Source organism: Pan paniscus, chromosome 12, assembly GCF_029289425.2.
Source record: "Pan paniscus chromosome 12, NHGRI_mPanPan1-v2.0_pri, whole genome shotgun sequence".
Lineage (NCBI taxonomy): Eukaryota > Metazoa > Chordata > Mammalia > Primates > Hominidae > Pan > Pan paniscus.
Window position 1 is genome coordinate 115895814 of NC_073261.2, and position 18222 is coordinate 115914035.

The 18222-nt window shown below is 39.1% G+C and overlaps 1 protein-coding gene across 7 annotated transcripts in view; it reads left to right on the forward strand.

The window, feature by feature from the left end:
* The window catches only part of NOL10 (nucleolar protein 10), a 116691-nt gene that overhangs the window by 68889 nt on the left and 29580 nt on the right, over positions 1-18222 (forward strand). For all 7 annotated transcript variants that reach the window (XM_034952604.3, XM_055108244.2, XM_003826963.7 and 4 more), the window contains 3 exons: positions 12600-12726; positions 16751-16830; positions 17034-17132. In XM_034952604.3, the coding sequence (XP_034808495.1) occupies positions 12600-12726; positions 16751-16830; positions 17034-17132 (306 nt within the window). The remainder of the gene's footprint in view (positions 1-12599; positions 12727-16750; positions 16831-17033; positions 17133-18222) is intronic.

Consider the following 18222-nt stretch of genomic DNA (forward strand, 5'->3'; position numbering starts at 1 on the left):
CACACCAAACCATCTGTGTTACTAACTCTTGGCAGGAATAAAATGACAAAACAAGATCTTGGGAGATGCTCATTACCAGGTGCGTGATCAAAAAGATAAATACATTCTCATGTAAAAAAATTGGCATAGTGCCTTTAGCATCCTTGGGGCATGTGTGCGTGTGCATGTGGGCAAGTTTAGCATTTGGTGTAGTTAGGAAATTGGGAGAGGAAAAGGGTAGAAGTAGAGGACTTTAACATTGCTTAGAGTCATTGTTATTGCAAAGTCTGGAAGTGAACTCTAGGAAACTGCACTGGAATTCAAGTGTAATATGATGATAAACATCAAATGACTGTTTGTAGCCGAGGTGCAAGGCCAGGCTCTTCAGGAAAGAATGAATAGGAGACCTTAAAATAAACATCTGTTTTTTTATTCAGCTAACAGTGGACTTTGAAGAAGATTGGGGCCATGTTCAGATTTTCTTTTTCATCCTTGAGAATTGAAGAAAAATGTCAGCTGAGGATTTTTTCATGCTATTTAACATGTCATTTGTAGTGTTTCATGAAAAGCAGACAGATATGTAAAGCTTTTTATTCCACTTCAAATTAGAATAATAAGTTAGATCCAGTTTTGAATTTAAAAGAGAACTTTAACAGATATGTTTTATGAGTGAGTTTCATGATTTTGAATAAAATTTTCACACACTTAAACTACAGTGGTTTGGCCAGGTACGGTGGCCACAACTGTACTCCCATTGCTTTGGTAGGCCAAGGTGGGAGCATCATTTGAGCCCAGGAGTTCAAGACCAGCCTGGGCAACATAGTGAGACCCCGTCTCTACAAAATAAAATAAATTAGCTAGGCATGGGTACATGTCTGTAGTCCCAGCTACTCAGGAGGCTGAGGCAGGAGGATAACTTAAGCCCAGGTGATCAAGGCTGCAGTGAGCTATGATCATGCCACTGTACTCCAGCCGGGGTGACAGAACAAGACTCTGTCTCATAAATACATATATACATACATACCTACATACATACTACAGTGGTTCATTTGAAAGTAATTCTGTATGTCCTGTTCCTAAATGTTTTAGGAAAATCTGGTTTTCACCAAGCTTGCATGTTCTGAATCCTGCTTAAGTTCAAAGTTTATAAACCTCCATTAGGTATGTGAATTTAGTTTTCAGCAAATTATTCCTTTGGTTTCCCAGAAGCTTCCTTCACATTCCAGCTCCTCAAGTAAATGTTAAAAGTTTAACAAGGAAAAGGAGTGAATTGATTTTGTATATATTTTTGTTTGGTGAAATAGCAGAGTGTAGGCATAGTCTTTTCAGATAAGTTTGCTAAAAAGTAGTTTCCTGTCACCTCCCTTTGAAAAGAACTGAGGTGTGCCCCGTCCTCAAACCTACCATCTTTCCAGTTTATTTGTTTATTGGGGTAGTAGGTGGGAATAAATGTTTCTTAGATTTTTTTGGCCTCCCTTCCTAAGCCAGGGTAGCTCCTGGCAAATAGTCCCCAGACAAACCTTAACTGGGCCGCCTTCCTGGAACCTCATTTTATACCCAAAATACAAAAAAAAAAAAAAAAATACAAAAATAGGAAAACACATGAAGATAAAGTGCTGCAAACACATGACTTTGCAAATACTAATCATACAGAGCCAATCGCTTATGGTATAGAAATAGTCTGAAGTATTCTTTTGGCACAGCATTGCCTGTGCGATTCTCGCCAGAAAGGTTTAACTGGATCTGATTATGAGCAGTGATCAGCAGAGGACTGTGGGGAACCCCTGCAAATCAGGGCTCTTTCTAAGAGCTCTGGCCTGAGCCTTGAGCAGATGTCCACATCCGGAAAGTCAGTGAAGGTGGGGGCTCCTACATTAAAGGAAGCTAAGGAGACATAATAACCTCCTTAATTCATTTTTTTTTTTTAAACAGCTTTTTAAAGACATAATACACATACCATGAAGTTTATCCTTTTAAAGTGTATAGTCCTAAGCCAGGCTCTGTGGTACCCACCCATAATCCCAGCTATTCGGGAGGCTGAGGTGAGAGGATCGCTTGAGCCCAGGAGTTTGTGACCAGCCTGGGTAACATAGTGAGACCCCATCTCAAATAAAAAAGAAAAAAAAAAACATGAAGTGTACAGTCCAGAGTTGTGCAGTGGTTGCCACTAATTCCATGACGTTCTGTCACACTAACCAGAAACCCCATGCCAGTTTTTCTTCCTTCTCCTCACTCTCCCAGCCCCTGCAACCACTCACCTACTTTCAGTCTATACATTTGCCTTTTCTGGACATTTCCTGTACAGTATGTGGTCTGTTTTTTCTTTAGCATGTTTCCCTGCCCGTCCATGTTGTACCATGTCTCAGTACTTTATTCCTTTTGATTGCTGAGTGACATTCCATTGTGTGGATATTATCACGTTTGTTCACCCATTCATCAGTGGATGAATGTAGTTATCCAGTTTTTACTAAGTCCAGTGTTTGGACTTAGTGAAGTAGCTAGTCTCTTAAAGATGAGTTCTCTGGCAACTTTCCCCCTCCCTTCATATGGACCCTGCTTTTCTTGTTTCTTTGTGTGTCTTGTAATTTTTTTGTTGCAAGCTGGATGCTTTAAATAACGTAATTTAGGAATTATGGAACTCAGTCCCTCCCCCAGGTCCCCAGGGTTTGTGGTTGTTTGTTTAGTGACTGTCCTGGACTAATTCTATAAAATCTGATTTCTTTCTAACGTGTGACCACTGAAGTCTCTGCTCGTTGCCGAACTGTCAGGTAATGAATAAACAGAGATTTCCTTCAATGCCCGGAACCAGTCAGTCGCCCAGCCTCTTCCAGAGTGATCCTCATGAATGCCCCTGCTCACCATTGCTCTCTCTATTCAAGCCACACTGGGCTGGTCTTTTTACTGATCCACAAACATGCCAAGCAGTTCCAACCTCTAGGCCTTTGTAGTTGTCAGGTAGTCTTGAGGGTCACTCCCTCCTGCCCCTTGGGTCCCTGTCCATCATCTCCCCTTCCCCTCTATTCTTCATTGCCTTCTCTCCTTCAGTTTCCACAGCACCAGTCTCTGTCTGTCATACTCTCCACTGCCTCTCCCTTGTTTGTAGTTTCCCCTTTCTGGAAGGTAAGCTCCTTGAGGGTGGGGATTGTTCTGTGTTTTGTTACTGAGTATCTAGAGAGAAGGGAAAGTGCCCGCCTCTTTGTTGAATAAGTGAATGGGGAGGGAGCTTAGGCAACCTGTTCTTGTTTAAGAATGAGGGCCAGACGTGGGGTCTCACTCCTGTAATCCCAGCACTTTGGGAGGCCGAGGCCAGTGGATCACTATAGCTCAGGAGTTCAAGACCAGTCTAGTCTGGTGCACTCTAGTCTGGGTGATAAAGTGAGACCCTGTTTCAAAAAAACAAACAAAAAAATGAAGAATGACGTGCTAAAATGCCAACTGGGGCCAGACACAGTGGCTCATGCCTGTACTCCCAGCACTTTGGGAGGCCAAGGCGGGCGGATCACCTGAGGCCAGGAATTTGAGAATAGCCTGGCCAACATGGTGAAACCCCGTCTCTACTAAAAATACAAAAATTAGCCAGGCATAGTGGCACATGCCTGTAATCCCAGCTACTTGGCAGGCTGAGGCACAAGAATCCAGGAGGCAGAGGTTGCAGTGAGCCGAGATTGCACCACTGCACTCCAACCTGGGTGACAGAGCAAGACTGCCTCAAAAAAAAAAAAAAAAAAAAATGCAGGGTGGTGTTGTCCACTGGTAGTTTTCATGTGGACTCTACCCAGATATCAATATCTTAAAGTCTGTCTTCTGGGACCTTTCGTTTACTCCAGAGAAGAATCCCCCAGTTTTGTTCTGAGGTGTTAGGGGTTTGGGCTGGTAGAGTGGACGCACAGCAGCATAGGCTTGACTTTGGCATTCCAGGGGCTGGGAAAAGGAGGCGAGGGTCCCACAGTTTGATGTCTAGACTGCCATTAATTGTCCTGACTTTAGCCCCACAGCTCAAGTCACCTGTGCCTGGTGGCATACTCCCCACCCACCCCGCACATAGGGCAGCTTTGGTTCCCCTCCTCCAGAGAATTATCTTCTGGTCTCTGTAGGCATGGTGGGGATTTGGGTGTTCATCAGCTCCATTGTTCCCCTTTATTCGGGCCTGTGCCTCATCCTGTCGTCCCCCATGCTTAGAGCCTTGAAGTTCTTGTCCCAAGGATTCTGAGAGAGGAATCTTTTCTCTTTGCTATTCACCTCTGTAAGCTCTCATGTTTACCCGGTTAAGTTTCTTAAACTACTGCATCTTCTTCTTCAGTTCTTTTTGTCCTTAAAGGTTAATACCTTTTAAAATTTATTTACTGTCATTTTAAAAAAGCTTGACAGCGATGGGGGTACCACTGTTAACCGAAAGCTCTCTGTGTTTCTTAACATCAGTTTTAATTTGGTGTTTAAATGTTTGCTTGGGACGTCCTGTCTCCGCTAGCCCTTGATTGAAGGCACTCTGTCATGCATATTTCTACTCATAGTGTCACATAGATTGACTATTGCTTGATGGGCTATTAGTGAGATAGTGGCTTAAGGAATCTTAACTTTTTTTTTTTAACTTGGCCTTATTTTTCTTGTTATTTCATTTCAGTCCCTAAATTATCTTTTCAAATATTAAGTCATGGCAGGTAATAGTTTTTCTTTTTTAAAAATAAATCTTTTAAAATGTTGAAATTAAATTGCTTCTTTGCTAATCTGATTTTTAAGAACAAAACACTACAAGTAGAGTACATTTAAATGACTCATAATTACTCACACAAATGCATGTAAACTTGGATATGCAATTAGGCAGCTCATTATGCTGCAAATGCAATTACATGCTTAAGGTCATGGCCACTCCCTCTGGCTCATCCAGTGTTCTCTTGGGTTTATGATCATTTATTAAGCCTCAGCTGTCAGAATTTGAAAATACATGCTGCTGCTAGTGAGGCCTTTCCAACAATAATGGAAGAAAAGCTGGAAAAGAAAATTTTCTTTTGAGTTTATATGCAGAGTTGGTTTTCTTAATTGGCAAAATCCCATTTTCCCACAGGAGATGCAGGCTAGGTAATTAGAAAAATTATCATTAATCATAATAGTGGTCAGTGATATTTATAGTATATCTATATTTAGTATATATTTACCATATGTAGCTATGTATAGTGTGTATATACATTATAGTACAACTCCATCATCTCTTATCTGCAATTCTGAAATTTAAAAAGCCTTGAAAGTGTGTTTATAACCCTGTGGTGAACCCTGACTGGACCTGATTTATTAGGACTTCAACCTATGTGAAATAATGAATTTCTTTGTAGGTCTGTGTTTATCCCAAATCACTGGTGTGAATTTGTGTAGGTTTTGCTGCAGAGATGTTAATATGGTTTGATCATGGGCCACTGACCCAGACCTTACTGAAGTTTTTTTGTTATATACAGCATACATACTGTGTTACTTTTTTAAAATGCAAAAAGTTATTTGTTTCAAACTCTGGTTCCAGTTGTTTCTGTTGAAGGACCAGGGCCTCACTGCAGTGAGCTATGGTCATACCACTGCACTCCAGCCTGGGCAACAGCAAGATCCTGTTTCCCAAAAAGAATCATGGCCTCACAGTAAGGGTAACAGATTTCTGGTTAGACCTGGATTTAAATTCTAATAGGGGGCTGGGCACGCTGGCTCATGTCTATAATCCCAGCACTTTAGGAGGCCGAGGTGAGCGGATCACCCGAGGTCAGGAGTTCAATACCAGCCTGGCCAACGTGGTGAAACACTGTCTCTACTAAAAATACAAAAATTAGCTGGGCGTGGTAGTGCACACCTGTAGTCCCAGCTACTAGGGAGTCTGAGGCAGGAGAATCACTTGAACCCAGGAGGCGGAGGTTGCAGTGAGCTGAGATCGTGGCACTGCACTGCAGCCTGGGTGACAGAGTGAGACTCCTTCTAAAAAAAAAAAAAAAAAAATTCTAATGGGGGATAAAAACCCTCTACCTCTTGGAGTGTGGGTTGCTAGTGCTATTATTATTTTTATTGTTGTTGTTGTTTTTATTATTGTTCCAGTTCCAGAACTGATATTTATATCTATTTTTAGAGTGTCCTGAAAACAGTTCTATAATAAAATAACTAGATACTTGATATGGTTGCTAGGTGGTAAAAAAAACTTTTATATTCAAACTCCCTGTTGCTGTTAGTAAATGTAGTTCTTACCTGTTTGATTTAATAGTGTCATTATAACATAAAAGTTTAAATTGAATTTCTAGGATTGTAATAGTTTAAGATCACTAAAAGGTAAAAATGACAATTCTCCTAACTAAACATCTTCTGTGTAATTAATCAGTGAAATATATTAATTTTATGTAGCACTACGTTCTAACTATTTAGTGTGGCAGTTAAGCTTTACTGGTTATGAAACCATAGCCTCTCAGTTGTTCAGGGCCTTGCTCAAGTGCCCCTTGCAAAGCTATCTTGATCGGCCTCAGCGGATAAAGGGCTTCCTAGAACCTTTTAAAAATTTCTGTTTTGGCACTAATCCCATTGTATTGTACTTGATTGTTTTCCACTTACTTATGTTTGACTTTAGCACTTCTTTTACCAAATGCTCAGTTAACTTTTTGAATGAATGAATGAAGTTGAAGAAATTAAGAATAATTTAGTCCTTCCACATAAGTATTGCTGTATTTGAAACAACTCTGTTCCTTTTGGGTTTCATTCTACTATTTTTATAGGGTATACTGTACTTGGAACATAATAAATATGGAATTTAATAAATATGTGATGAATAAAAATTGAATTAAAATCTATTTCATTACATTTCATGGTTTCAGTTTTATTCCTGAAATTAAAATAATTTACTTAGGTCCTTTTTCCATGTGATTCTTTTTCTTTCTCTTCTCTTGTCTTCTCTGGTCTTCTTTCTCTTTTTCTTTTATTTAACAGGGTCTTATTCTGTTGCCCAGGCTGGAATGCAATGGCGTGATCATGGCTCACTGCAGCTCAACCTCAAGTGATCCTCCCGTCTCAGCCTCAGGAATAGCTGGGACCACAGGCACATGCCACCATACCTGGTTAATTTTTTAATATTTTTTATAAAAAATATAAAAAATGTGTAGAGACAAGGCCTCACTACATTGCCCAGGCTTGTAAAAGAATATTTCTAGGCTGGGCGCTCTTGAAATCCCAGCACTTTGGGAGGCCAAGATGGGCAGATCACCTGAGGTCAGGAGTTGGCCAACATGGCGAAACCCCGTCTCTACTAAAAATACAAAAATTTAGCTGGTTGTGGTGGTGAGTGCCGGTAATCCCAGCTACTCAGGAGGCTGAGGTATGAGAATCGCTTGAACCTGGGAGGCAGAGGTTGCAGTGAGCCTAAATTACGCCACTGTACTCCAGCCTGGGATACAGATGGAGACTGTGTCTCAAAGAAAAAAAATAATATTTCTAAAAAAAGATAATTTCAAATTTAATGGCTGTTCTATGTTATCAATTATTTTCTTATTTGTTCCATTAATAGTACGTTAGATAATGAAAGGCTTTGTCATACTCAGTAGCATTATAAGTAAGCAGAAAAAAATGATGGCATTTGTATTGGTTTAGTAGACTTTGGTTCTTTGTCTATAATATTAATAGTACTTTGTTGTTGTTTTAATCACCCTTGATCTGTTAAAACCATTTATCTGGTAATCCTCAATCTTTTTTTCTGTCTCAGCACAGCTTTGGGATGTAGCACAGTGATTTTTCTAAAGTAGAGTGAGGGAGGGAGTATCTTCTTTCAGCTCCCTAAGAGTATTAATTTTATTTTTATTTTTATTGTTCTTAGAGACAGGGTCTCACTCTGTTGCCCAGGCTGGAGGGCAGTGGCACCATCATAGCTCACTGCAGCCTCCAAATCCTGGGCTTAAGGGATCCTTCTATCTCATCCTCCTGGGATATAATAGTTGGGACTACTGGTACATGCCATCATGCCCAGCTAATTTTAACAATCTGTTTTTTTTTTTGTTGTTGTTGTTGTTGTTTTAAGCAGGGAAGCAGGGTCTAATTCTGTCACCCAGGCTGGAGTACAGTGACACAGTCTTGGCTCCCTGCAACCTCCACCTCCCGGGTTTAAGCGATTCTCATGCCTCAGCCTCCTGAGTAGCTGGGATACAGGCATGCGCCACCACGCCTGGCTAATTTTTGTATTTATAGTAGAGATGGGGTTCCACTGTGTTGGCCAGGCTGGTCTCGAACTCGTGACCTCAGGCGATCTGCCCACCTCAGCCTCCCAAAGTGCTGGGATTACAGGTGTGAGCCACTGTGCCTGGCCAACAATATGTATTTTTGTAGAGATGGGATCTCACTGTGTTGCCCAGCCTGCCTTGAACTCCTGGGCTCAGGAAGTCCTCTTGCCTTGGCCTTCCAAAGTGCTGAGATTAGGCGTGAGCCATTGCACCTGGCCCCTAAGATTTTTAGTATTCACCCTTTTTCCTCCCCACTTGTAGTGCTTTACAGGAATACATGATAATTTTGAGTTTTATAATTAACATCTTAAAGACAAATTGTAATCATAGAAGCGGTGATCATCTTGGGCACATGGCATGTATTTTCATGTCCTTTAAAATTGGTTCTTCCGCTCAAGTAGATTAGCACAAGCAGATACTTTGCTGCATTTGAGTTGTGGCCTTCTTGTAGCATGTTGGTACATAAAGATTCATATTTTAGAGAATCAAGTATTTCCATTTAGATTGGTTGATATGATTATCATTAAAGTTGCTAAGGGAGCCACATTATCCCTTTCTAGCAATCTGATGAATCAGTTTTCAATTTTCTACTTTTATTAATACTGACCTGTGAGTTGAAGAAATATTGCTGGGCACAGTACCACTGCCTGTAATTCCGTCTATTCTGGAGGCTCTCAAGAGTTTCAAGACCAGCCTAGGCAACACAGCAAGAACCTGTCTCTAAAAAAATAAAAAGAAAAAAAGAAAGTCTTATAAATTGACCACAGCATGGGCAACATGGTGTGACTGGAGCATAGAATACAGCAATGTAACAGCAGGACCGAAAACCTGGAAAGTTTGAGGTAGTAGTGATAGTCTATATACGGCTAAAAAGGATGTTTTCCTCAAGTTGTAAAATGTGGAATTTAGAAAGTAAATTAATATATTTCAAAGGATTAGTCGAGGTTTAACATATTTTATGGCTATGAAGGCAATAAAGACATTTTACACATTGACGCTGTGATGTAGCTACATCAGAGAGTGTGACGTGCCTGTGATTGAGCCCTCCTTATTGGCTAAGCTGGCCACTGTTTTTGAAACTTAATGGTAGGCCTCTGATGAAAGGTCTAATGTGGATAAAACCTGCATTTTATACCAGTGTAAATCAATAATTTCAACTTTGTTATGGTGGTTTTGATGTTTTTTCTCTGAAGAGGAACTCAGGAAATGTGATTAATAAGGTCAACTAGTAGATTTAATTTTGTTTTTGATGGAAATATTTTTTCCTAGAAAATTTAATGGCCATGAATCTGATTGCAGAGATTATTTACCATAACTAGACCTGTCCCCTGACAGGCAATTTAAACCATTTCCATTAAAATCTAGATAATCAGAAAGAATGTTGTGGAACATTATAAAAGAGGGCTATGTGAAAGTAAATTCACATCTAGACTGTTTTAGTATTCCTGCCTTCACCTTTGAAAGTCAGTGCACACAGTATAATCTTTTTATTGTCTTTGAAGCCCATGTTTATGATTGATTTAAAAAGGTGGAACAATTTATTTTGAGGTTCTTTGGGTAACAGTGTACCCTTGTATAGGAATCAAGATAGATGTAACTTTCACCAGAAGTATTCATATAGCCAGTAGCTTTATGGTGAGATATTTGAGTGTTTTTATCTGAATAAGGAATATTAGACCAATTTAGAAATAAACTTTTGCCGGAGAGGACCCTTTCAGTTTTAGTACTTTATGCATATGAAATTCATATGTGTTTTATACATGAATAGATTTATTTATCACATAGTTATTGAGCACCTACTATTTGGCAGGCACTGTTCTAGGTACTAAAAATTCAGCAGTTAGCAAAACAGATGTCTCTCCTCAGAGGACAATATCTTGGATATTATATCTAAAAAAGCAATAATAGCATACTTTGATCTCGTCTAGAAAAGAAAAGATTGCTGCTTTAGGGAGTACACCATTATCTGATAGAGCTTTGCATTTGCAGGTTTATGACTCACTGGAAGCAGATACCCCTGTAGTTACAAGGGCCTCAACTCTCTCGGCTTCAGAAGATGCCTGTGATTTTCCTAGCTTGCTCATGTGCTCCTTCCGACATGAAGTCCTTTCTTTTTTTTTGAGACAGAGTCTCGCTCTGTAGCCCAGGCTGGAGTGCAGTGGCGTGATCTTGGCTCACTGCAAGCTCTGCCTCCAGGATTCATGCCATTCTCCTGCCTCAGCCTCCCGAGTAACTGGGACTACAGGCATCCGCCACCGCGCCTGATTTTTTTTTTTTTTTTTTTTGTATTTTTAGTACAGACAGGGTTTCACCTTGTTAGCCAGGATGGTCTCAATCTCCTGACCTCGTGATCCTCCCACCTCGGCCTCCCAAAGTGCTGGGATTACAGGCGTGAGCCACCACGCCCGGCCATGAAGTCCTTTCAAATAGACTTATTCGGTGTCCCAGCCTTCCCTAGTTTTTTTTAAGCCATCTTCCCCTTGGACTCAGTGCAGTCTGAGTTCATTGCACACACATTGTGTGTGTATGTGCGTGTGTGTGGACACGCAAGTGCACACATGTGCTTCAGCTGGATTTTAAACTTCTTCAGGGAGATTGTGGTCAGTGTCTTTAATTTAGCACAGTGCTTTGTATGTGGTAGCATTTAGTTGTTGACTTCAAGCTACTGTCCTAAAATTGCTTAAAACCATAGCAGTTCTTTTAAAAAGTGTTCTATATGGAATTTTAAAAAAATGCCTTGCATTTCTTGAAGGTTTGTCTTTTATGGTTGGAGTCAAACCACTTAGTATATAAAAACCTTTACTTCTATTTTTAAAAATTGTAGATTGCACTAATATGAAATTTCTTCGGAAGACTCTATATGCTCGAGTTTTTTTCGTGTTTATGAGTACCATAGCTGTGTTGAGGTGAAGAGAATCACTCTTTCTAATCAGGCAAAATAATGTAACTAAATTATTATGGCCATATCTAACATTTCTTTTTATTTGAAGAGGGTGTTAACAGGGGCTGTTTTTCTTTGTTATAACTCTCTTCCTTCTGCCTTTCCTTCTTCAGAAAGTTTAAGCTAGATTTAATAATTTCCATTATGATTTCTGGGTTTTTTTCCAGTATGCTTGATTGCTACTGAAATAAACAGGTTAAGTCGTCACTGGAAGTTCCATTTTGCCCGAGTCCAGTGTTCTCTCATTGGAATACCTCTAGCTTAAGGGAGGATTTCACTAGCATATCTTCTCTGTTGACTGAGCCAAGGTTTCCTTTGGCATACATTGACCTCAGCGGGTGTGGCATTTTGTTGGGAAAGATTTGTATCAATAGCAAAAATGTACAAAGTGATCATAGTATTTTATGAAAGTAGGTGGATTATATTTTTTCATAGTTGGATTACAAACTTAATGATTCATATTTTATTAGTTGGTTATAATTCTGTTCAGCCTTTTGTTCCTCAGCCTTTTGTTGGGATAACTCGTGGAGCCTGGTCACCCATTTAGTTTTGAAGAATTCTTTATACAGAAATTTTAAAAATCAACTAATTATTTTTAAATGGCAAGTAAAAATTATATGTATTTCTTGTGTACCGCATGATGTTTTGAAACATGTATATGTTGTGGAATGGCTAAATTGAGCTAATTAACATTTGCATCACCTCACGTAGTACTTACCATTTTTTGTAATGAGATCATTTAAAATCTACTCTCTTAGCGATTTTCAAGAATACAATATATTGCCATTAACTATAGTCTAGAATTTTAGTTTTTAATGAGTTAAATGAATTAAATGAAGTGGACTATGCAGAATGGAATGTAATTGTCAAGTAATTAGTTGAAAAATCTTAAAGTAATTTTGGGCCGAGTGTGGTGGCTGAGCCTGGCAGATTGCTTGAACTCAGGAGTTCAAGACCAACCTGGGCAACATGGCAAAACCCTATCTCTACAAAATAATAATAATAATAATAATAATAAATATTGTTTTTTAAAAAGGTAATTTTTCTTTTAGACTTTTGCTTGGCAAACTTAAAAAATCTAGTGTACCAAATAATGCTTTTGTAGAATTCTAGTAGTATTTTGAAGGAAGGAGGTGATACATGAATGGATGGATGTTATTATAAGTATCTGAATTATTTATCTGTACTTTGATAGTGCTAATATAAGAACATTCATTCATACTTTTGTACCTTAGACTAAGTGAGGTTGTTTTCTCTTACAAGCCTAAACATTTACCACTTTGCTTATTCTCTTCTGTTATATACTTGTTCATTATACATATTGCATCCATTTGTCAATACTTCTGATAGAAAAAAGGATTTAGAAATCATGTTTAACAAAATCTGGTTATAAATAACTGAGACTTGGATGGCATGGTAAACTGTGCCTTTGCTGACCTTCTCATAAACACCAACAGGTTTTGGGTCCTGCTCCTCGGTGGTGTTCCTTCTTAGACAACTTGACCGAAGAATTAGAAGAGAATCCAGAAAGCACAGTCTATGATGATTATAAATTTGTCACCAAGAAAGACCTTGAAAATTTAGGTAAAAAAAAAAATTGTGATGAAATATTATGTAATTACTTTATTTCTACTTTTTTTTTGAGTTTTGAACATGAGAATTGGCTGAGCCATGTTTACCTCATCTCCCAAGTCTTCCCTTTCTGCCAAATCAGATATTAAACATACTATAAATTGTCAGATTTGTAACCTTTCTCCTTAGAGAAAAGTTCAAGTAAATTTAACATGCTGAAGCTTTTTTGTATTTTAAATGAGAATTTATTTTAGCAAATAATTTCTTTTAGCATACTAGCTATATAGAGGAAAAAAATTGTCACGAAAGCAGTGATTTTTTTTTCACCAGTATTATCTGAAGTATAATAAGGTTTTGAAAATGTCTCAGAGACGGCAAGTAAATGATTCCTGCCTCCCTTTTAGGTTTGATTATAAAAGACCCAATCCAAAACTTAGAAGTGATACATTGAAACTTCAGATGTAGAAGAACCTTAATAGTTACTTTATGTTTAAAGGTCACAAGCCAAGAAGTGTCTTAAAAGAACAGCAAATACTTATGAGATAGGGCCTCTATGTGCAGACAGTATTTTTTTTTTTTTTTTTTTTGAGACAGAGTCTTGCTGTGTCACCCAGGCTGCAGTGCAGTGGCCCAATCTTGTCTGATTGCAACCTCCGCCTCCTAGGCTGAAGTCATTCTCCTACCTCAACCTCCCGAGTAGCTGGGATTACAGATGTTCGCCGCCATGCAGCATGGTAAGAGGGGGTTTCACCATGTTGGCCGGGCTGGTCTTGAACTCCTGGCCTCAGGTGATCCACCCACCTCAGCCTCTCAAAGTACTGGGATTACAGGTGTAAGCCACCGTGCCCAGTCTGTGCAGGCAGTATTCTAAGCGTTCTACATGTAACTCATTTAATCTTCACATCCCTATGGATTGGGTACTATTATGATTCCATTAGATAAGGAAACTGAGACAAAAAAAAAAAAAGATAAATGTATGTTGCCAGAAGTTTCAGTGGTAGTAAACTTGAGAGTTGAGCTTTAAATCCAAGAGTCCGTGCCCTTTCCCCAGCCATCCCAGCCCCTGCAGGACATGTTGGGCCTGCTTGCCTAGCCCTCCTCTAGGTTAGAGTAGATGGTGCTCATCTTGTTCTGCTGCTGCCAGAGGGCTACAGCAGAAGTTACTGAGAGTGGGAAAACTTAGAGGATCCATTCTGTACAAGGCAAGGCAACTTAGTTGTCTTTGGAACAAATAGATGTGCAACAACAGTTGAGTATTAAAACAGAATCATGTTACCATTAGATTAATTAAACTTCCTTTTTAACCCATATCTCATAGCACAGTTAATCCAGGTGGAATTACTTTCTGTCAGTTACTACCAAAAAAGAGCTGAATTTAGCCTTTTAAAAAATGACTTGAGTGAAATAGGACCTTCTTACTGCAGTGCCTTCTTAAGTGTCTCCAACGTAATTTTCATAATATGCTGTGTCACACTCACCTACATTCCTAAATCGAATGAAAAAAGGTCATTGTTCTTCTATGGATTTTTTAAAAACTACTATGTTTAGTACATTTTGGGTTCTTTTTCAGTTTCTTTACTGGGTTTATTTTGGGTGAAGAAAGCAGTTATATAAGTTTAGGTATATTTTGTTAAAAAGTAATTGTACTGCTCATTTTTAAAACTATAGAAATAGATATTCAACAAAATGACAGTCATACTAGAAAGCATTTTATGTATATTACTAATATCTTTTGTTGTCAAATGAGCTTTTATCATTTCCCCATAATATATAAAACCTTCTAAATAGAATATCTTAAGAGTAGAAGTAAGTAATGAACTTCCCTTACTTCCTAAGATTATTTTTAGTGCAGCATTAGTATATTGAAGATTTGCAAGTTCTGACTCTTCCGGATATGGCCAATAGCAGATCTTATAGCTTGGTATTTCCCACAGTGCGTTCTTTGGAAAATTACGTCTGTAAAAAGGACTGGGTGGATAGCATAGTGGCTGATATTGTGGGCACTACAGGTAGACTGACATGGGTTTACATCCCACCTCTCTCACTTAATATCTGCACAACTTGGCCAATTCACTTAGCCTCTTTAAGCCTTGGTTTCCTCATATGTAAAATGGGAATAATATTGGTCCCAACCCATAGGGTTGCCTGGAGAATGAATCAGAAAATGCTTGGAAAATATTCAGCACCCTGTTATTTTAGGAGATTTGTGGCAAATAAGTTTGGGAAATGCTAGGTTAAGCACAGTTAAATCAATTTCTTTACCTCGATACTTCTTAGAGCCTTTAATACCATCATACATTGTAAATCTCCAAATGGAAGGAAAGTATGAAACATTTCCCAAACTTACTTGACCATGGAGCCCTTTTTTCTCAGAAGATCTCTTGGGACTAGTGATCCATGGAGTTAACTGTAGGAAATGCTGCTGCATCCGATTCTCGGGTTAGGATTATTTCGTTATGAAAAGCGCTTCACTCGGTTTTTATTTATGACCTGACTTGGATTAATTCTGTGACATTAATAAAGGAAACAAAAAATTACTTTTGCAACCACTGGTATATGTATTTTATAATGTAGTGGTTAATCAGACCCTTATCCTGAGGAAGATGTAGAGAATATACACGTGCAGTTGTATACATTCACATTTCATTAAGGCTCAGCCCTCTTTTGTTAGGACTCCATTGTGAAAGTGCAAACCCCATGGTTTTATTAACCTAATGAATTCTATGACAGTATTTTCCTAATCAAGTTTTAGAATTCCATTATGAGAATATCCTAAATTTAATTTTTTAAATATTGTTCTATAACATATACTATTTTATACTACTGTATGATTTTGCTCAGTACTTGATTTTCAGGTCTAGATGGATGTATATTTCTAAAATTTGGAAATTAGAGTAATGCTTTCCTTAGAAAGACAGCCACTTATACCAGGGGTCCCCAACCCCTGGGCCATGGACCCATACCAGTCGGTGGCCTATGAGGAACCGGGCCACACAGCAGGAGGGGAGTGGTAAGTGAGCATGACTGCCTGAGCTCCACCTCCTGCCAGCCGTGGCATTTGATTCTCACAGGAGCGTGAACCTAGTGTGAACTGCACATGCGAGGGATCTAGGTTGTGGGCTCCTTGTGAGAATCTAATGCCTGATGATCTGGGGTGGAATAGTTTCGTCCTGAAACCGTCCCTCCCTGCATCCGTGGAAAAATTGTCTTCCACAAAACCAGTCCCTGGTGCCAAAAAGGTTGGGGACCACTGACATATATCATAAATGTTCTGCATGTGAGTACATCACATGTGGACTTATTTTGAAGATCTCAATCTTTTTCTGTGTCAATATTTGGAATTAATAAATAATTCCTGTGACATAGTCAGAGCATTCTTATGTGACCACCAGCACCATAAATTCTAAGTGTAACCTATTAAAACTGGGAAACTCTGTGAAAGGTATTGTTTGAGGCAGGGTTCTGAAATGCTGACTGGCAGTGGACTTTTCATTAGTCCCTGATGAGGAGTGCATATGTGATATGAGTATTAATATGCATCTATGTATGTTTATATATGGTGGTAGGAATTTGTCAGCTGTTCTTTCTTGGAAGATGGTTCTTTCTACATTGTTTTTGTGAGTGTCCTTTGTCTTTGCAAATGGTCCGATGACAATGTTTCTCCTCTCTCCCTTCTCCTCATTTCAATTTGGCAACTTACTGTTGATCCCCAGTATTATTTTCTAAATTGAACTTGTTTGTGGAAATAAAAAATCTGAGGACCACTCAGAGGGTATAAGGGAACCCTCTTTGTCTTAGTTCATAAGGACTTTCTCATCATTTTTGTGTGTAGTATTATTACATTTAAAATAAGGATGATATTGCTGAAGTAGATTAAATGTTCTCTATAGATATCAAAGAAGATTAGTAATTCTAATCCTTAAATTTTTAGTCTGAAGTGAAATCTTATTATAATCAAATTGTTGCCCAAGAAAAACTGTTGAATGTTAATGAAGATTGCATAAGGACCTGCTGTCTTCTGTTTGACCTTTCCCAGGGCTCACCCACCTCATTGGATCTCCTTTCCTCCGGGCGTATATGCATGGGTTTTTCATGGATATAAGACTCTATCACAAGGTAAACAGAAAACTACAGTTATTATGTTTCAGGTAACTAATGCGTAGTCTATGGGCATTTCCTCACTACTCGCACTTTCATAAAACATACATAGGATTTGTAGGGGATCTGCCTGTTCTTTGGCATAACTGTTGTGGTGTATATGAAAATGATATTACCAAATACCATTCTTTTATTTTAAAAACTTTTTTCATTTTGAAAAGGTGAAACTGATGGTAAATCCATTTGCTTATGAAGAATATAGGAAAGATAAAATACGACAGAAAATAGAAGAAACACGTGCACAGAGAGTCCAGTTAAAGGTAAATATTATACTTACCATTGAATTTATCAGAGAAGAGTACTTAATTTTCATTTTGTGTATTATTCCAAAGAAATCTGCCATTCTTTTCTTGATTTTCCATCTTTAATTTGCATCTTTTACTGATATTTTTGGTATAGTTTGTTTGTCATCAGTGTGTCATGTTTGTCATGAGGGTGCAAAAGTCTTTACAATTTTAGCATTATGACCTCTGCGGTAATTGTACTGTGGGACATAATGCTAGAATGATTGATATTGTTACCTCCACTAGAAACCTGATAGCATTTTTAAATGGGTTTTCCATTTTTGGAGTATCCGGGCTTTGCTAATCCCTATTCCTTACTGACCTTTGGCCGTATCTTAGGCTCTGTTTGGATCATGGGAAATGGTCGACAGTCATAAACTGCACTCGCTGTCTGAGTACATAGAATTTAATGTAAAGAATGATTAACTTGGTATTCGAGAACTGAAAAGACAGAACTGCTAAAGGATGGAGGAGAGAGGTAAACTGCAGGAAGCAGCCACCAACTCAGAGCTGCGGAACAGCCTGGGGAATAGGAAGAGGAGGCCCCGTGGAGCTGGACCCAGGCCTCTGAGGAGGGGCCGCAGGCCGGTTCCAGGGCCCTTGAGGCATAATAGCGAGGATGTTCCTGGGAGCGTTGGAAACTGCAAACTGGAATCCACCACTGCTGTGGAACCATCTGTTGTTTCCAGGACAAAGAGTTGCTGTTGTGTGATGCCAGTGCAGACAGGGAAGGGCAGGCCCTGCTCCCGCACCTGCCTTACAGTCTGTCTGCAGCCGCCCCTGTTGGTTCATTTCAACCACCAAATGATACCAGTGTGTATAACTGAACGTTGGTATACGTACATACTCTGTCACTATAAAAGACTAGTGACTGTTTTCTGCATTTACCCTCAGTACTTTTTTTGTTTTTCCAGACTGTTAAAAGATTTCTGGTGTATTTTTGAGACAGGATCTTGCTTTGTTGCCCATGGTGGAGTACAGTGGCATGATCAGAGCTCACTGCAGCCTCGACCTGAGCTCAAGTGATCTTCCCACCTCAGCCTCCCAAGTAGCTAGGGACTATAGG